At 43.8% G+C, this 20,977-nt stretch overlaps 1 protein-coding gene across 3 annotated transcripts in view; it reads right to left on the bottom strand.

The window, feature by feature from the left end:
- Nucleotides 1-20,977, bottom strand: part of WWP2 (WW domain containing E3 ubiquitin protein ligase 2) — a 122,049-nt gene that overhangs the window by 45,432 nt on the left and 55,640 nt on the right. Inside the window, exon 5 of one of the 3 annotated variants that reach the window (XM_011961549.1) lies at nt 8,180-8,390. Coding sequence is in view for 2 of the 3 variants with exons in the window: in XM_011961534.1 (XP_011816924.1) it covers nt 1,491-1,552 (62 nt within the window). In the remaining variant the exon portion in view is untranslated. Of the gene's footprint in view, nt 1-1,490; nt 1,673-5,538; nt 5,621-8,179; nt 8,391-20,977 lie in introns of those variants that run through there. The other 2 variants (XM_011961541.1, XM_011961534.1) reach the window with 2 other exon arrangements.

The raw sequence follows: 20,977 nt of genomic DNA, 5'->3' as shown, positions 1-20,977 counted from the left end.
CTATTTTTTTCTAATTTTCCATCAATGGGCTTTTATAATAAGATCAAAAAGAAACTTTAAAAAATTTTAAGGGCCACTGAGAATATGGTATCATTTTCCCACTCATGTAACACATCACTCCCTCTCCTTGGAAGCCAGGTTGTGTGCTGGGTGCAGGGAACACAAAGACGGACACAATATTCCTTGCTCTTGAGAAGCTCTCAAGAAAGTGTAGCGGTGGTTCACACCTGTAATCCCAGCACTTTGGTAGGCCAAGATAGGAGGATCTCTTGAGCCTCCAGGAGTTGGAGACCAGCCTGGGTAACACAGCAAGACCTTGTCTCTACAAAAAGTACAAAAATTAGCAGGGTATGGTGGTGCACGCCTGTAGTCCCAGCTACTTGGGAGGCTGAGGCAGGAGGATTGCTTGAGCTAAGGAAGTTGAGGCTGCAGTGAGCTATGATCACGCCACTCTGCTCCAGCCTGGGTGACAAAATGAGACCCTGTCTCCAAAAAAAGGAAAGAAGGTGCAGTAGATATGAAAATGAGTAATTACGCGTGAATACATACACGTAAGGTGAAAACATATCATGGCCCAGCCTCCGACAACAGTAGAATATTTGGAAATAAGAGTTTAAGTTCTGAGACGGTGATGAGGAAGCCAGAAACATGCACTATTCCATGTGACCTAAGCATGTAATAATCCCTGCAGAGTCATGAACTAAACCACACTAAGCAAAGAAACAAACTGGAGGAAAGGTACAGATGCTCGCAGTGTAATTCTTTAATCTGAAGCTACTCAAAGAATGGTCCACAGCCCAAACTGTTACTATTCTGTGACCAGAAAAGTACTGAAGTTTCTAAGCACTTAGAAACTTTTTTTCTTTTAACTGAGACAGGGTCTCACTCAGTCATCCAGGCTGAAGGGCAGTGACTTGAACACAGCTCACTACAGCCTCGACCTCCGGGACTTATGCAATCCTCCTGCCTCAGCCTCCAGAGTAGCTAGGAACACAGGTGCACACAGCTGATATTTTTGTTTGTATTTTTTGTAGAGACAAAATCTTGCTAAGTTGCCCAGGCTGGTCTCAAACTCCTGGACTCAACCAATCCTCCTGACTCGGCCTCCCACAGTGCTGAGATTACAGGCATAAGCCACCATGCCTGGCCCACTTTAGGAACTTTTGTGCCAATCTGACATTACTGTAATATGCACATATGTGCTCAACAGATTTGTCTCATTGAGCAGAGTATAGAATAAAAGGATTCACCATAGACAGAATATTTTAAAATAAATTAAAACAAAACAACAACCAAAAAGGACCGTTTTCTCACAAATAGTTTTGAGAAGTGCAGCTTTAAAACTTCTTGGGTAAGGCTCTTTGGCTAGTGCTGAAGTTGAGTTTGGAACGAAATTCAATGGCAGCGCCTGGTTTATAACTTAGCAGAGAAGTTCCAAATTCCAACATCTCTTAGAGTGTCCCCGCAAACAAACATCCAAGAACTCTTACAAGGCTATCGTCCTTGATAGTGTCTTAAGGGCCATCTCAAGAGAGTGCCTCTGGATATCCATAATTGGGCAGGGGGGTAGAGGAGATGGCAAATCCGAAAGATCTAGAAAACATCGCTCCTCAATTAATTCCACTCGGAGGCAGGAAGCAGACGGGGCAGCCAATGGCTGCGGGAGAAAAAGCATGGTGTGAAATGGCAGAGCTGAGGTAAGTCGGCAGTCCAAACACAACGCCCTCCGTTATGTAAGAAACCACAGTGGCGTGCTGGCTGCCAGGGCAAAATAATGTGCCTCTGTGTGTGTGGGACCGAGGGAGCTGCAAAGACTGTAAGGGACGCGCTTGGAGTTTATCTAAGCCATGTACACACAGTTGGCTCATTGATAATGAGCGTTGGATCCCCAAAGTGGGCTAAGCACTGAGAAAAAAACAGATACAGGGCCCACAGACCAAAGCAGCCTCGCTTCCCGTTGCCCACGACCTGAACCACTATCTCACCAGGCCCCCCCAAACCTTCCTGGCACCCCTCCTTTCATAGACATTTGCAGCCTGAAAACTTCATACCCCTCCAGTTGGCTTCTTTTATGCTAGTTAATTTAAAAGTTATGGAAAGCAGGAGGGCTTACAGATGGGGACAGAGAAAAAGGGATGCGGAGTGCTGTATTTGGACCTCTGCAGCCCAGGTTTCAGCAGCCTTCAGTTCTTAAAATGTTCTGATGCGTGTAACCACGTATGGCCAAAGTCTCATCTGCTGCATATTTCAAAAAAACAACGCAGCTAGGCGCAGTGGCTCATGCCTGGAATCCCAGCACTTTGGGAGGCCAAGGCGGGAAGATCGCTTGAGCCCAGGAGTTTGAGATCCACATGGGCAACAGAGTAAGACCCTCACTCTACTAAAAAAAAAAAAAAAATAGCTGAGTATAGTGGCATGCACCTATAGTCCCAGCTACTCAGGAGGCCGAGGCAGGAGGATTACTTGAGCCTGGGAATTTGAGGCTGCCATGAGCCATGATCATGCCACTGTACTCCAGCCTGGGTGACAGAGCAAGACCCCATCTCAATTAAAAAAAAAAAAAAAAAAAAAAAGGCAGTAACCTGAAAAATAGAGCCATGAGATCCTCAAGAGAACCTTGCTCCTGTCACTCAGTAAGGGAAACTGGATGAGTTGAGAAGATAAAGTTAGAAAGACAGAGTCCCCTGGAGGGCCCAGAAAGCAATCAAGCTTAGCTCAAATGCCTCAGTGAAGAGGAGCGTGCTGCACAGTATCTGCCAGTGTGGGAAATGTGATCCTTTATGAACAGAGAAGAGCATTCTGAGGGCTGGGTGCAGTGGCTCACTCCTGTAATCCCAGCATTTTGGGAGGTCCAGGCGGGTGGATCACTTGAGGTCAGGAGTTTGAGCACAGCCTGGCCAACATGGTGAAACCCTGGCTCTACCAAAAACTACAAAAAATTAGCCAGGCGTGGTGGTGCATGCCTGTACTCCCAGCTACTTGGGAGGCTGAGGCATGACAATCGTTTGAACCTGGAAGACGGAGCCTGGACAACAGAGTAACACTCTGTCTCAAAAAAAAAAAAAAAAATAGTATTCTGAACTACAAGAGATGCATATTTGAACCCAAAGCCAGTCAACCCAGTGAATGACAGCATTAGGCTCAACTTTCTTGCCCTTGGGAAGAAAATGCAATATTGCTGTCATAGCTGTTCTTTCTTTGAGGCATCAAAGAAGCAAAACACATTCATCTAGGTGAAGGAAAGAAAAAAAAAAAAAGATGGCATTTAAAAGTATTCATCCATTCATTACAAACAAGTCTTGGGGGCCTACTCTGTGCCAGGCTCCTGGCCACCTTGGTGTGCAGAGCCAAGAACAGCAGACAGGCAGAGAACAAGCAATGACGGGTGTGAGAAGAGTGACAGAGGAAGGACACACTTCCTCTTGTCTGCCAGGAGTCAGGGAGGGAGTCCCAGAGGATTTACTGATTTAAGTTGACACTTGAGGATGTATAGGAATTAATGGACAAGATGGCAAGGAAGGTTTCAAAAAGAGCGACCAGCACAGGGGAGGGCCCTAAGTCCGGAAAGAGGGTGATGCATTTGTCAAATTAAAGTTAAGTTATCATGGCTTAGGCAGAGATGTGGAGTGGATTCCACCGAAGGCTTGAGGGGTAGGTGGGGTCATATTACATAGGCCTTTTTAGGCCTTCTTAAGGATTTGGGAATTTATTCACAAAGACAATATGAAGCCACTGGAGCATTCCAAGTGGTGAAAGGTCATGATCAGAGCTTTATTTTTAGAAGTTAAAACAGGGCAGGGCACAGTGGCTCATGCCTATAATCCCAGCACTTTGGAAGGCCAAGGCAGGAGGATTGCTTGAGCCTAGGTGTTTGAGATCAGCCTTGGAAACATAGCAAGACCTTGTCTCTATGAAAATAAACAAAATTAGCTGGGTGTGGTGGCAGGCGCCTGTAGTCCCAGCTACTCAGGAGGCTGAGGTGGGAGGATCACTTGAGCCCGTGAGGCTGAGGCTGCGGTGAGCCAAGATTGCAAAACTGCATTCCAGCCTGGGTGACGGAGTGAGACCATGTCTCAAAAAAAGAAAAGTTAAAATAGATTGGGAAAGGGTAAAAACAGTCACTTGAGTGACAGATCATGGTAATTTGGTCTGGAATACTGCAAAAGCATGTGGCCAAGTGGGCAGATGTAAGAGTTGTTAAAGAGAATCATTGTTTCAATGAGAACACATGGACACAGGGAGGGGAACATCACACACCGGGGCCTGTCAGGGATTCGGGGCTAGGAGAGGGATAGCATTAGGAGAAACACCTAATGTAGATGATGGGTTGATGGGTACAGCAAACCACCACGGCACATGTATACCTACATAACAAAACTGCACGTTCTGCACATGTACCCCAGAACTTAAAGCATCATAAAAAAAAAATCGTAAAATAAAATTTTAAATAAAAAGAGAGAATCATTGTTTCATTTAACTATTTCCTGGAGTCCCACTATGTGCCAGGCTAGGTACATATGTGCTAGGTGCCGGACATGCAGAGGCAAATAAGAAAGACACAGTCCCTGCCCGTGTGGCACCTAGAGTGTGGTGGAGGAGATGGTCACTCAATAAATTGCATGCAAATTACACCTGTGATACACGCAAAGCAGGATCAGTATGGGAAGCTGAGACAGCACAGTCTGGAGGCCCAGAGGCAGGGCTTGATGACTGAATGGATGTCAGGGACGGGGAAAGATGTATGGCTTGAAGGTCACCTGGGCAGATGGTGGCACCATTCCCAGGAGGAGGACCAGGTTCTAGCCCGGATGGGATAGGTAAGATGATGAGTTCTGTTGGGTTGAAATAGCCACGTGGCACCGGACCTGCCGTCTCTTACATAGTAACAGATATTTGTCTAATGAAAGAATGGACAGTGTAAAACCTCGAATATAGACCTTAGGCACTAGTAGATACTCAATTCAGACGCTGCATTTATATATCCTCATAAAAGATAAAGGCATTCTGCAAACTCGAGAAGATGCAGTTCCTATGAAATGGCACTCCAATCCCTGCGCCACAATACACCCTTTGTTGGTATTGGAATTAGAAATGACAGATTTCATTCTCTCATTGGTTCCCTGACTCTGAACACCAGGAGTAAGTTAATAACCTGCCTTGCCTGGATCTCCTAAACTTTTAAGTCAGCTGGGGTGGGGCTGGCAGGCCTATGAACTGGAAGGATCGCTGGCAGAAATCGTGCTCTCTCTGGCTTCCATCAGCCAACCAAAAGCCTGCCGTGCTCCCTCTTAGACACTCAGCAGTGCTAGTCAGTCTCCAGGTAGGTGGCTGATGATCTCCAGGCCCTGAGTCAGCCCTCAAAGCCCTCCTAGTCATTTAGAAGGGCGCGTGGAAGCCATCTGGGCTGGAAAACTGGGTCTCCGACACCCTTCTCTGGGCCATCGTAGATGTTCAAGTGGGGAGCAGCCTCCCCAGGCCCACACGTGGGCCTCATCACGTTCTAAATGCCCCAAGGAGAAGATGCTGTTCAGGCTCCACCTCAGAAACATGTTTCAGCCTCTGGCAGGATGAGGGAGGGGAATCGGCTTCCCTGGGCTGCTGGATCTGCCAGACTTAGAATAAAGAGCGTTTTCAGAGCCTGGAGTTTTCCAGCTGCCTGGAAACAGGAAGTGCCCAATCCCCGAGAACAGTAACCCTCACACACGCCCTACATAAAGACATGTTGAGCCATTAGCCCTAATTGCCTGTGACTGACACAGGAGTGAGGCCGGCCTTCCAGGCATTCGCTCAGCGGAAAGAAAACAAACAGCTCACTGGGGACACAGGCGGCCATTTTCTCTCCTTTCTGCCAACATGATTCTGCGCTGTTCCCCCCAAATTATAACATACAGGCTTCAAATTATAAACCAAACAAAGGTCTTTCTAGTATTCCTTACCACATACGAAAGAGAAATATCTCTGTAGGGAGTAGCTGGACACAAAGCAATTGATTAGTGAGCTTTTCACTTTAACCTTCACTAAAATCAAAAACCTCACAAAAAACGTCTCAGAGCTGCCTCTCAATCCTGCCAATTCTCTCCAGGTTTGAGGTACGAAGGAATGTTGAACAGGACTTTCTGAAGAGACGGAGTTAGGTAGCGTGGTGCATGCTAGGAAAACAATATGTATTTGGTAAAGGTCACATATGCCTTCAGGTAAAGGATTTTTGTTTTGACAATTGGGTTTTTGAAAGTGGCTTAAGCCAGCCTGGGCAACATGGCGAAATCTTGTCTCTACAAAAAAAAAAATCATAATAATAATAACAAAAATTATCCGGGTGTGGTGGTGCAGGCCTATAGTCCCAGCTACTTGGGAGGCTGAGGTGAGAGAATCGCTTGAGCTCAGGAGGTCAAGGCTGCAGCAAGCCAAGATTGTACTATTGCACTCCAGCCTGGGCAACAGAGTGAGACGGTGTCTCAAACAACAACAGCAACAACAACAAAGAAAGTGGCTTAAGAATAATAGAATAAGGAGATGGGATAAGGGAGGGGGAAAAAAAGAATAATACAACACCTTGTAGTCAAGTAAGAGGCCTTATACCCTTCCTTTTTCCTTCATGAATTACAAGAATTCACAGGACACACACTGCCAAGTCATCGTCAGCCAGATCACCAGCAACTAGAGTGACACAGATGCGGGTTTCCTCTGCACCAAACTGATAACCAGGAGGGACAGTGGGAGCTGGTCCCAACCGTGATCAGAGCTGCTGGGAAAGGGCTTCACCTCCTGGTTCAGAAGCATTCCCTTCCTTTAGGGCCCCTTCACAACCACTTGAAACATATCACTTACCAGGTGTAACACCCGCCAGTCAGTGAGGGCTTCATGCTCACCATCTTATTTGAGTCCCTTAACTTCCTGGGGAGATATGTATGATGATTATCTCCGCCTTACCAAGAGGCTAAGTAATTTGGCCAAGGTCACATGGTGGGGGGATTTCAAACCCAGAGCTATTTGATTCCCAGGTCCATGCTTATAATCTCCACTCACGATATAACCAAACTCGACCTTCCCTTTGGCTTACAGGGTCCATCTTCTTATCATCCAAGGTCTCTGCTGTCAGATTTATTTAATTTTTATTTTTGAGACAGGGGTCTCGCTCTGTAGTCCAGGCTGGGGTACAGTGGCGTGATCATAGCTCACTGCTGCCTCTAACTCCTGGCTCAAGCAATCCTCCCATCTTGGCCTCCCCAGTAGCTATGCCTACAAGCACAGGTCACTGTGCCCACATTTGGGGGGGGCAGGGGGGGGGGCAGGATATCACTATATTGCCCAGGCTGGTCTCAAACTCCCAGCCTTAAGTGATCCTCCGACGCTAGCCTCCCAAAGCATTGGAATTGATTGGCACATGAGCCACCACGCCACCTGATTAAACTAAAGGATGGCAAGAGGGCCGGGTGTGGTGGCTCATGCCTGTAATCCCAGCACTTTGGGAGGCCGAGGCAGGTGGATGACATGAGGTCAGGAGTTCCAGACCAGCCTGGCCAACATGGCAAAACCCTATTTCCACTAAAAATACAAAACAATAAGCCAGCGTGGTGGTGTGCGCCTATAGCCCTAGCTACTCAGGAGGCTGAGGCAGGAAAATCACTTGAACCCAGGAGGCAGAGGTTGCAGTGAGCCGAGATCATGCCATTGCACTCCAGCCTAGGTGACAGATTAAGACTCCATCTCAAAAAAAAAAAGATGGCAAGAAAACTTGTAGCTTATGTTAACTGAAGTCCCGGTTATGAGAATAACATACAGCAATATTCACAGCCTAAAGCCCAACTCCTGCATGGGCTGATAAGATAAAATTCAAGAGAGAAAAGCTGTTTTCTAGGCAGTATCTAGGTGAACACCCTCCAATGATTCAGGAAAGCAAAATGAGCTCCTTGTTCCATAAAAGCCACACTCTTTGAGTCAAGCTGTTCATTTCAAGTCACGGTACAAGGTAGCATTGATTCTGCCCCAGGCAACTGAGATTCTTTTTAAGATTTATGTAGAACAAGCAGTTCTTCCACACCTCCCTTGCTTCAACGCACAGCAGCCTCCCCAGAGGCTACTAGCCACTAGGTAATAAATAACCACGTTGTTTCTGCCCCCGTAAAGGAGCCTCAGTCTTTGGGGAGGAGAGATCTTTATGGGACAGAAGGCTACTCACCCGGCGGGCAGAGCGTCGGGGGCCTGGGCAGCCGCTGGGAGCTGCTGTGTACCCGAAGTGCTGGGTTCCTCTCCTTCAGCCGGTGTGGCTGGGGCAGGGAGAGAAGTCGTGTTGGGATTCGGGGTCACACTCACGGGTGCAGCAGGTGGAGACGTCACACCAACAACGGAAGGCTCTTCGGGATCTGTGGCTGTTGCGGGTTCGTCATTCACTGAAGATGCACAAATCATACTTTAAAGATCAACTAAGAATGAGAATTTTATTTATACTTGCTAGGTTTTTCACTTAATAGGCTAACACGGTATCTATAATGTTATCCTACATGTATTGGGCGAGAGCAAAAAGTTTTACAAAACATGACTTTGGAAAGTACAGTCAAGTCATTAATGCCTGTCCAAAGGAAATCAGGATGAATCTGAAATAAATATATTAACACTACCTTTTTTACATAACTTTATCAAGTTTTTCTAACATACTATGGTTATATCTACATTTACTGCAACAAAAGAGTAGCAGGACAGATGAACATCACAGGAATGTGTTGGGGCTGGACTCGGTGGCTCACACCTATAACCCCAGCACTTTGGGAGGCTGAGGGGGGTGGATCGCCTGAGGTCAGGAGTTCGAGACCCACCCGGACAACATGGCAAAACCCTGTCTCCGCTAAAATACAAAAATTAGCTGGGCATGATGGTGCATGCCTATAATCCCAGCTACTTGGGAGGCTGAGGCAGGAGAATTGCTTGAACCTGGGAGGCAGAGGTTGCAGTGAGCCAAGACTATGCCACTGCACTCCAGCCTGGCAAAAAAAAATTGGCCTGACAGCAAAACTCTGTCTCAAAAAAAAAAAAAAAAAAGTGTTGGGGCTAAATGCAGCAAGGCCAAGTTTATAGGGTCACGCCCTTTTCTTTAAATTTGTCATTTGCTTGCTAGACAAGACTAGCACCTTCTTTCAAAAAGCTCATACACACTGAAGAGGCAGAAAACTTCCAATAATGTGCTCATTCTTTTAAAGGCTCAGGCTCAAAGTAGGAAGCAAGAATGGCTCACAGCTAAGGGTCTTCTCTCTGAGACAACAGACAATGAGACAGACGTGAAACACACTAGTCTCCACGTCTCCCTATTTCACCATCTCTTCACTTCTTTGATGATCACTTATGTTCACAAGGACCCCAAGGTGCACTGCAATATCCTCTAACTCAAAAAAGGATCAAATAAGGTTTCAAAGAACTGTGGTTATTTGGAAGTGATAAGCTATATGCAGAGAATTTTCCATACATGTGATTGCATATGTGTACATGTAGACTAGAATTTCATAGGTAAACGCCTTAGTCATCACTTAGCCTCATCTTCCTAATGCAGAAATTCTTTTTGTTGTATCCCTAACAAGTGGCTATCCAGATTCTTCTTGAACATTTCTCACAGAGAGCTCACTACAGAATCATCCCATTGTTGAACAGATGTACTTGCCAGAAAGTTGGTGGGGGTTGTTTTGTTTTGAGACAGAGTCTCGCTCTGTCACCCAAGGTGAAGTGGAATGGCGCCATCTTGGCTCACTGCAACCTCTGCCTCTAGGGTTCAAGCAATTCTCATTCCTCAGTCTCCCAAGTAGCTAGGATTACAGGTGTGCGCCACCACACCCGGCTAATTTTTGTATTTTTAGTAGAGACAGGGTTTCACCATGTTGGCCAGGCTGGTCTCAAACTCCTCACCTCAAGTGATATGTTCACTTCAGCCTCCCAAAGTGCTGGGATTACAGGCATGAACCAGAGGACCCGGCCCAGAAAGTTTTTTGTTTTTTTTTCCTCTTCATATGAGGCTGATTGTATTACCTGGTCTGAGTCTCCCCATCTCTATCTCCAAAGCAATTCAAAGTATCTAAGGCAGACACGTAGATACTTTGCCTCTAATTCCAGCACTTTGGGAGCCTGAAGCAGGAGGATTGCTTGACCCAGTAGTTCCAGATCAGCCTGGGCAACCTAGTGAGGACTCATCTCTACAAATAATTTAAAAGAGTAGTTGGGCACGGTGGTGCCCACCCGTGGTCCCAGCTACTCAGGAGGCTGAGGGAGAATCACTGGAGCTGAGGAGGTGGAGGCTGAAGTGAGCCATGGTTGCACCACTGCACCCCAGCCTAGGTGACAGGGTGAGACCCATCAATCAATCAACCAATGAATGGCCACTGTTTCATGTTAGTATTCTCATTTCTAGTAAAGAGGCCTACCATTTCTTCAGTGTTTCTAGGCAGCCCCCCTTTCCCGATCATGTGGCTGCCCTCTTCTAGATATCGTCTACTGCCTCTTCTAGATAATCGTATCAGGAACTGAACATAATAAATCAGATACCATGAGGCCAGCAGAGTCAGATTACCAACTTAAATACCAGGTAACATTTCCAGAACACCAGAATGTGCAGGCAAGGTGCAAAGCCCTTTGGATTATCTCATTTAGGCCTCACACGCAACCCCACAAGTTAGTTACAATTGATATCCCCACTTAACACTTAAGGAAACTAAGTCTCAAAGAGGTTACAACACCTCTCAAGGTCATATAGCACCTAATTCACACCATGCTGTCTGCCTCCAGAGCCTAAACCACTTGTCACTCTCCCTCTCTGCACATCCTCTAATTCAACCAAAGATTATAATAACTCTTAGCGACCACATGATCCTACTGGCACACATGGGACTGGTGATCAGCTGAAAGTCAAATTTCTTCATATGATGTGATGGACGCCAAGCTAGATCTTAACAAATGGGTAGGAGGCTGATGCTAGAAATTGCCTACGATTTATTCACTTGTTTTCTCTCAAGTATATAAAATATTGCCTTTCACACAGGCTAAATTAGTTGTTTAATAAATGACTAAAAAAATCTTGTGCAATTAATGTTTCCCTAACAGAAATGCAAGGCTTGATATTCATATTTCTATTCTATCTCAGGCAAGCCAGTAAAACACAACAGATGGCAATTCACTTTATGCACATCTACACATTTTACTCAATTTTTTAAAAAATACCATGACTTTTTTCAGAGCTAGATGAATTTATTCTAAACTTTATTAGGAAAACTAAATACACAAGAATAGCCATGAACATTCTAAAGAAGAAGAGTGGTGTGTGTGTAGGGGGAGTTTGTAAAAAAGTGGTGTGTGTGTGTGTGTGTGCGTGTGTGTTTGTGTGGGTAGGGGGAGTTTCTAAAGTATTAAAACATACTACAAAGCTACAACAATTAAAGCAATGTGGTACTGATGCATGAATAGGTGTGTCAATTAATAAGGAAGTCCAGAAATAGGCTTAAATAATTAAATAATTCACAGAAGACTGTGAAATAGTAATATTCTAATTCTACCACACCTTCTTCATTTATTAGCTAATAATACTTCTATAAAGAGAAATCTCCCCTTATCAACTATTTGGCTACCTAGAGGTTCAGTTTGTAAAGAAAAGGCAGGAGAAATACTTGCTTCTTTCCCTTTGTTTACCAGTTTTTAGAATGAGTTTATTTTCTTGCATCCTCAAAAAATGAACAATGAGGTTTCATTTTAAGAATCTTTATGAGGCACTGGATTTAAATATGTTGTAAAATATTTCAATCCATTGTGTTTTTTGTTGTTGTTGTTTTGTTTTGTTTTGTTTTAAGACAGGGTCTTGCCCTGTCACTCAGGCTGGAGTGCAGTGGTGCAATTATGGCTCAGTGCAGCCTTGACCTCCTAGGCTCAAGCAATGCCCTTGCCTCAGCCTCTCAAGCAGCTGGAACTACAGGCTCATGCCACCATGCCTGGCTAATTTTTGTTTTAATTTTTTGTAGAGACAGGGTCTTACTATGTTGCCCAGGCTGGTCTCAAACTCCTGAGCTCAAGCAATCCTCCCACATCAGCCTCCTGAAGTGTTGGGATCACAGGAGTGAGCCACTGTACCCAGCCTAATATTCTTTTTGATCCTAAAATTGTCCCCATCCTTGGTTGGACTTACTGGGGAAAGTGGAGGTGAACGAAGCTCTTCAAGTTAGCTTCAAATACCGTGGGAAAATTCTAAGATAATTACTAAATGAGAAAGTGCAGAACAATGTATACATGTGCTATCATTTGTGAGTTTGTGTGCATACACACGTGTGTGTTTTTTCAAGGAATAGATATACATATACTTGTATATTCCAAGAATCTTTGAAAGAACCACAAGAAACACAACAGTGGGCCTTGGGGTAGGAAACTGAAGGTTAGCAGAATAGGAAAAAGACATTCTTTATACTGTTTAAGCTTTTATTTTTTAAAAGTTTTAGTAACATATATGTACTATTATTAAAAATAATTATTATGAAATAGTTGACCATGAAAAGAACAAAAGCAGAGCCCCCATGGCATGCCAGGGGAGGAGATCCCCCAATGACCACTAATTGGATCTGACTGTTCATGCAGCTGCAAATCTAGTTAGAAGGGTTCCCTCCAGGGCTGTACATGTCCACAGGCCTAACCAAGAGCCTGTGACTCACCCTAGCTCACCCATAGTAGCTCTTCTGTTGAGGAGTTTGTGCGGGGTCGGGGTGCAGGGAGGGAGAGCATCAGGAAGAATGGCTAACCAATGCTGGGCTTAATACCTAGGTGATGGGTTGATCTGCGCAGTAAACACCATGGTAGTCATTTACCGATGTAACCAACCTGCACATCCTGTAGATGTACCCCGGAACTTAAAATAAAAGCAGGAAAAAAAGTTTGTGCTACACCTTGAGTTCAGATTTGGAAACAGAGAAATATGAAGGCTAGATATCCTAGCATAGACAAGCCTTCTGTGCCCATGAATATCATGAGTACCCCTCTTCTGCTCTCAAAGAGAGTGTGTGTGTGTGTGTGTGTGTGTGTGTGTGTGTGTGTGTGTGTGTGTGTGCATGCTTAGAACACGAGAGCCTGAAAGAACCTCAGAAGTCAATCCACCCCATCACAGCTCCTAGTCAGGAGAAATTAAGTTCTAACAACGCATTACTGGCTCAGCGTCACGCTAGTCAACCAGTGACAGAGTACCATACTCAACCCCAATGGGGCTTCAAATAGAAAAGCTGGATTGTCAAAGACAAGAAGTTACAAGTCCATCATGCCTTATAGAATTACTGTACTTTTTTTTTTTTTTTTTTTTTGAGACGGAGTCTCACTCTGCCATCCAGGCTGGAGTGCAGTGACATGATCTTGGCTCACTACAACCTCCACCTCCCAGGTTCAAGCGATCCTCCTGCTTCAGCCTCCCAAGTAGCTGGGATTACAAACGTGTGCCACCATGCCTGGCTAATTTTTGTATTTTTAGTAGATATGGGGTTTTACTATGTTGGCCAGGCAGGTCTTGAACTCCTGACCTCAAGTGATCTGCCAGTCTCAGCCTCCCAAAATTCCAGGAGTACAGGCATGAGCCACCACACCCAGTCTGCTGTATTACCTTTTAACTCTATTCAGTATAGCCAATGTTCTCTAACTTTTAATCCTAATTATTTGAGGTACAACCGTATCTCCCCAAAAGGACTGCACCCATCTTGAGAGCCAGGGCAGATTTGTTTCCCGCATTTTTCACTACTTCTACTCTCTGTCTCCTGTGTTCTTGCTTCGTCTCTTTGCCCACATCAGCCATCTTCCCTGGACGCCCTCCCCACCCCTGCAGCCCAGGGAGAGCATTCCACACTGTGAAGCCTACAGTACCTGTGGCCTCAGCTCCTCAGCCACACAAGCCCCTGTGACATGTGCTGTTTTGACTTTGCTGAGGTGTGATTTCAACTTTTCCCGAACGAGATCATAGGGCAGAGACCTTCTCTTATATTGCTTCCCATTGTCTGTAGTGCTTAACATTTGCTAAATATTTGTTCAAGAAATACTTGTTCAATAACCCCAATAATCTAGCAAAGGAAAGATACTTGATTGGATAGAAGAGTCTTAAAGGGAAAAGAAAAGACAAAAAATACAAAAAAAAAAATTAAAAACTACTGGGAGGCCAAGCCAGGTGGATCACGAGATCAGGAGTTCGAGACCAGCCTGGCCAACATGGTGAAACCCCATCTCTACTAAAAATACAAAAATTAGCCAGGTGTGGTGGTGGGCACCTGTAATCCCTGCTACTTGGGAGGCTGAGGCAGGAGAATTGCTTGAACCTAGGAGGCGGAGGATCCAGTGAGCTGAGATCATGCCACTACACTCCAGCCTGGGTGACAGGCAAGACTCCATCTCGGAAAAAATAAATAAATAAATAAATAATAATTAAAAAAATTAAAAATTAAAAAATAAAAAATAAAAGAAAGATATGCAAAATAAAACCACTTGACATTTGTATAACACTATCATTTACAAAACAGGTTCTTTTGGCTGGGCACAGTGGCTCACGTCTGTAATCCCAACACTTTGGGAGGCTGAGGCAGGCAGATCACCTGAAGTCAGAGGTTCGAGACCAGCGTGACCAACATGGTGAAACCCCGTGTCTACTAAAAATACAAAAATTAAGCTGGGCACAATGGCTCACAACCACAATCCCAGTACTTTGGGAGGCCAAGGCAGGCAGATCATTTGAGGCCAGGAGTTCAAGACCAGCTTGATCAACATGGCAAAACCCCATCTCTACAAAAATTAGGTTGGACACAGTGGTTCACCCCTATAATCCCAGCACTTTGGGAGGCAGAGGCAGGGGGATCACTTAAGGTCAGGAGTTTAAGACCAGCCTGGACAACATGGCAAAACCCTGTCACTATTAAAAATACAAAAAATTAGCTGGGTATGGTGGCACGTGCCTATAGTCCCCACTACTCGGGAGGCTGAGGCAGGAGAATCGCTTGAGCCTGGGAATGGGGAGGTTGCAGTGAGCTGAGAGCATGCCATTGTACTCCTGTACTCCAGCCTGGGTGACAGAGCGAGACTCCCTCTAAAAAAAAAAAGCACACACAAACAGGTACTTTTTGTTTTATTTTACACTAAGTTGGATATTATTTTCAGAAAATCTGAAAAGATAGTATGCCTTCAACCAGTTTCTCTTAATAATACTGTCTTATAGAATCATGGCATATTTGCCAACGCTAAAATAATAATTAGTATACTACTATTAACTAAAGTTCAGACTTTATTTGGATTTCACCAGCTTTTGCACTCATGTTTTCTTTCTGTTCCAAGATCCAACCCAGGATCCTGCATTGCCTTTAGCAAGTTCACTTTTATTAGCTCACTGATCCTCCCAATGCCCTTATGAGGAAGATATTATTATTCCCATTTCACTGCAGACAAAACTGAGGCTCACAGAGGGACCACTCAGAGAGGCGCGTGCAGTCAGCAAGTAGCAGAACCAGTACTCAAACCAGAACACCACGAAGTAAAAACAGTGGGCGTGGGGAGCGAAGATGGCTTTGATGTTTCCCAAATGGGAGGGAAAGTGGGGTACCAAGGAGGGAAAGTGGGGGTACCAAATGGTAAGCAGTAAGATGGCAGTTGCATGGCCTCTGCTTTCTATAACTCTGGGTATTTCACAAGGTTCCCTCTGTGATGTTGGTTAAACATTCTAACTTTATGAATCACATATTCATTCAGGACTGAGACACACTCTAGTCACAGCCCAAAAAAAGATCAGGAATTGGAAATTCTTTTGCTTAATCCTAGAGACACTGCCAGCCCGGTGTGTATGGTATATCACAAGCTTGTAGTGGACACTCAGGATTTTTCAGCCCTGCACTCAAGCACGTAGAAAGCCAGCACCAATAACAACAGAAGCTCTTTCTACTGAAGATCAGCTCATAACGTGTGGGCCACGGTAAAGCAGTTGGTGTCTTTCACCCATGAAACACAAGCAACTGCACTGCCAAGGCAGCTGATCAGTCAGCTCTTCACGAGAGCAACCAAAACCGGACCAAGATTTTGTAATTAGCACGGCATGGGATGACTGAAGCTCATATAAAGAAAAGCAGTTATATTACATGGGGTTTTGGAAAAGGAGCAAAACTTAAAAATGGACAAAGCCATACTGGGTTACCTGATTGATGGGAAGGTAAAATCCTTCCCCAGTTTATATACAGATGAACACGATTCCTACTTACATCCCACTGTGCTTCAAAGAATTCAAAGTCTGAAATTTGTTTTGAAAATGTATGAACGATCAAAGAACATCATGGAGGGAAAAAAAAAGGCAAAACTAGCTCTTCCATACGTTAAAGAAAATATGATAACACATCAGTAATAAAAATCATATGGGACTTACTCAAAACAAGAAACAAATTCTCACCCTATGTAAGAATGTGAAAAGTGATCAACACTAAATAAAATCACAGTAAAAAATGACATCCTAATGGGCATGACATGTTAAATATAGAATTACCATAGTAATTCCACTCCTAGGTATACAACCAAAAGAACTGAAAGCTTGGGCTCAGATACTTGTACAGCCAAGTTCTCAGCTGCATTATTCCAATAGCCAAAAGGTGGAAATGATCCAAATGTTCATCTACAGATGAATGGAGAAACAAAATATGGTATGTATATGCAATCAAATATTATTCAGCCTTAAAAAGGAAGGAAATTCTGATACATGCTACAACATGGATGAATCTTGAAAACACCACGCTAAGTGAAATAAGCCAGACATAAAAGGACACGTTAATCCACTTATATGAGGTATCTAGAATAAGAAAATACAGAAACAGACAGGAGATTAGGGGTCACCATGGGCTGCGGGAGAGGGGTAGGCAGGTTGGGGGGAAATGTTATTGTTTAATGGATACAGAGAATCCATTGGGATGATGAAAAAGTTCTGGAAATGGACACTGGTGGTGACAGTTACCCAACATTGTGATTGTACTTAATGCCACCGAATTACACACCTAAAAATGGTTTAAATGGTAAATTTCGTGTGGTGTGTTTTTTACTACAATTTTTAAAAACTGTACCTAGAATATATTAAGAGCTTATATAAACCTCTAAAATAAACTTCTAAATCTTTGAAGGACAAATGATCAAATACTATGAAAAGAGATACAATAAAAAAGAAATAGTTAAGTAACTAGTAAATGAGGAAATGCAACAAGGTTAAACATTTTAACCAATGAGGTGGCACTTAATACTATTACCAAAAAATTATAAACCAATATTTATAAGGTTGCAGAAAAAATAAACCTCACATAACACTTTATGAACATTTTGGACTACTTTGGATATATGATTAATCCTCTTAGAAAGACAGTCCGCCCATACGCACTGGAGCTCATTTTTTAAAATTCACAGATTTTGACTTAAGAATTTCACTCCAGAAGAAACGAAGCTGCTTGCAGGTATTTACAGCAGCATTTTGTTTTGCGACAGGGAAATACACAAGAATTAAGGAATGGTTAGATGAATTACGGAATATTAACTGCAAAATAGTATGAGGTCACTTTTAAAAAGCAAAGAAGAAGAGCACATAGATGCATGAAACCATGTATAAAAACAGGCTGGGCAGCGGCTCATGTCTGCAATCCCAACACTTTGGAAGGCCGAGACAAGAGGATTGATCCAAGCCAGGAGTTTGAGACCCGCCTGGGCAACAAAGTGAGACCCCCATCTCTACAAGAAAATTTTAAAAAAGAAAAATGAAGTGGAAAAAAATATATATATATATATATACACACACACACACATATATTCATGTTGTCTAATTAAAACTTCATGAAATTATTCATAAAGATAAAAGCTCTGTGCCAGGCACCCTGCCAAGCACTCTGCATGTTTTATATACAGGCATACCTTGTTTTGTTGACTTGCACTATGTGATTTTTTACAAACTGAAGGCTTGCGGCAACCTGACATCCAGCAGGTCTATTTCTCAACATCATTTTTCCAACAGCATAAACTCCCTTCATGTTTCTGTGTCACATTTTGGTAATTCTCACAATATGTCAACGTTTCCAACTTAAAATTTTTCGTAGTTGTTATTTATATCTGTCATGGAGATCTGTGACCAGTGATCTTTGATATGTTACTACTGCCACTGTTTTGCAGTGCCACAAACCGCATCCATATAGAATAGCAAATTTGGGCCGGGCGCAGTGGCTCACACCTGTAATCCCAACACTTTGGGAGGCTGAGGCAGGTGGATCACCTGAGGTCAGGAGTTCGAGATCAGCCTGGCCAACATGGTAAAACCCTTGTTCTACTAAAAATTCAAAAATTAGGTGGGCACGGTGGCACGCGCCTATAATCCCAGCTACTGGGGGGTGCTGAGGCAGGAGAATCGCTTGAACCCAGGAGGCGGAGGTTGCAGTGAGCCGAGATCACGCCATTGCACTCCAGCCTGGGCGACAGCATGAGATTTTGTCTCAATAAATAAATAAATAAATAGCAAATTTAATAATAAATATTGTGTGTGTTCTGACTGCTCCTCCGACTGGCTGCTCTCTCTCTCCTCATACCCTACAATGGCCTCTAAGTGTTCAAGTGAAAGGAAGAGTCACATGTCTCTCACTGTAAATCAAATACTAGAAATTATTACATTTAGTGATAAGGAAGGTGGGTTGAAAGCCAAGACAGGCCAAAGCTGAAACTTCTGTGCCAGTTAGCCAAGTTGTGAATGCAAAGGAGAAGTTCCTGAAGGAAATTAAAAGCGCTACTCTGGTGAACACTTGAGTGATAAGAAAGTAAAACAGCCTTACCAAGAAAAGCTGGTAGGGAGAAAGTTTGAGTAGTCTGAAAAGAAGATCAAACCAGCCTCAACATTCTCTTAAGCCAAAGCATAATCTGGAGCAAGACCCTAACTTTCTTCAATTCTATGAAGGCTGAGAGAGGCAAGGAAGTTGCAGAAGAAAAATTGGAAGATAGCAGAGATTAGTTCATGAAGTTTAAGAAAAGAAACCTCAAAAAGAACATAAAAGTGCAAATGAAGAAAATGCTGATGAAGAATCTGCAGCAAGTTATCCAGAAGATCTAGCTAAGATCATTGATGGGGCTGGCTACACTAAACAACAGATTTTCAATGTAGACAAAATAGCCGCCTATTGCAAGAAGATGCCATCTTAGACATTCATAGCTAAAGAGAAGTTAATTCCTTCAAAGCTTCAAAGGACAGGCTGTCTCTCTTCTTAGAAGCTAATGTCGCTGGTGATTTTAACCTGAAGCCAATGTTCACTTAACATTCTGAAAATCCTAGGGCCCTTATAAATTATGCTAAATCTACTCTGCTTGTGTTTTATAAATGGAGCAACAAAGCCTGGATCACAGCACATCTGTTTGCAGCATGGTTTACTGAATATTTTAAGCCCACTGTTGAGATATACTGCTCAGGAGAAAAGATTCCTTTCAACATATTACTGCTCATGGATAATGCACCGGGTTACCCAAGAGCTCTGATGGAGATATACAAGGATATTAACGTTGTTTTCATGCCTGCTAACACAACATCCATTCTGTAGCCCATGGATCAAGGAGTCATCTTGTCTTTCAAGTCTTACTATTTAAGAAACACATTTTATGGCTGGGCACAGGGGCTCACGCCTATAATCTCAGCACTTTGGGAGGCCGAGGTAAGTGGATCACTTGAGGTCAGAAGTTTGAGACCAGCCTGGCCAACATGATGACATCCTGTCTCTAAAACACAAAAATTAGCCGGATTGGCAGATGCCTATAATCCCAGCTACTTTGGAGGCTGAGGCACAAGAATCACTTGAACTCGGGAGGTGGAGGTTACACTGAGCCATGATCATGCCACAGCATTCCAGCCTGGGCAACAGAGCGAGACTCCATCTCAAAAACAGAAAATGAAAAAAAAAAAAAAAATACAAAAAAACCCCACAAATACATTTTATAAGGCTGTAACTGCCATAGATCATGATTCCTCTGACGGATGTGGGCAAAAATCCATTAAAAACCTCCTAAAGACTCAGGCCTACAATCCCAGCACTTTGGGAGACTAAGGCAGGCAGATCACCTGAGGTCAGGAGTTCAACACTAGCCTGGCCCACCTGATGAAACCCCATCTCTACTGAAAGTACAAAAATTAGCTGGGTGTGGTGGTACATGCCTATAACCCCAGCTACTCCTGGGACTGAGGTAGGAGAATCGCTTTAACCCAGGAGGCGGAGGTTGCCGCAGTGAGCTGAGATCATGCCATTGCACACCAGCCTGGGCAACAAGAGCAAAACTCTATCTCAAAAAAAATTAAAAAATTTAAAAAAATAAAAACTAAAAAGGACTCACCATTCTAGATGCCATTAAGAACATTTGTGATTCATTGGAGGAGGTCAACATATCAACACAACAGGAGTTTGGAAGAAGCCCATTCAAACCCTGATGGATGGCTTTGAGGGGTTCAAGACTTCAGGGGAGGAAGGAAATGCAGGTGTGGCGGAAACAGCAAGAGAGCTAGAATAAGAAGCAGGCCTGAAGATGCTACTAAACTGCTTCAATCTCATGAGAAGACTGGAATGGATTAGGAGTTGTGTCTTATGGATGAGCAAAGAAAGCAGTTTTTTGAGATGGAATCGACTTCTAGTGAAGATGCTGTGAACACTGTTGAAATGACAACAAGGATTTAGAATATTCCGTATACTTAGTTGATAAAGCAGTGGCAAAGTTTGAGAGAATTGACTCCAATTTTGAAAGATTTTCTACTGTTGGTAAAATGCTATCAAACAGCGTCGCGTGCTACAGAGAAATCTTTGATGAAAAGGAGTGTCAACTGATGCAGCAAACTTCATGTTGTCTTATTTTAAGAAATTGCCACAGCCACCCTGACCTTCAGCTACCACCACCCTGATCAGTCAGCAGCCATCAACATCGAGGCGAGACCTTCCACCAGCGAAGAGATTTCCACTGGCTAAAGGCTCAG

Source organism: Colobus angolensis, unplaced genomic scaffold (genome assembly GCF_000951035.1).
Source record: "Colobus angolensis palliatus isolate OR3802 unplaced genomic scaffold, Cang.pa_1.0 Scaffold116, whole genome shotgun sequence".
NCBI lineage: Eukaryota > Metazoa > Chordata > Mammalia > Primates > Cercopithecidae > Colobus > Colobus angolensis.
This window is presented reverse-complemented; position numbering and strand designations above follow the sequence as displayed.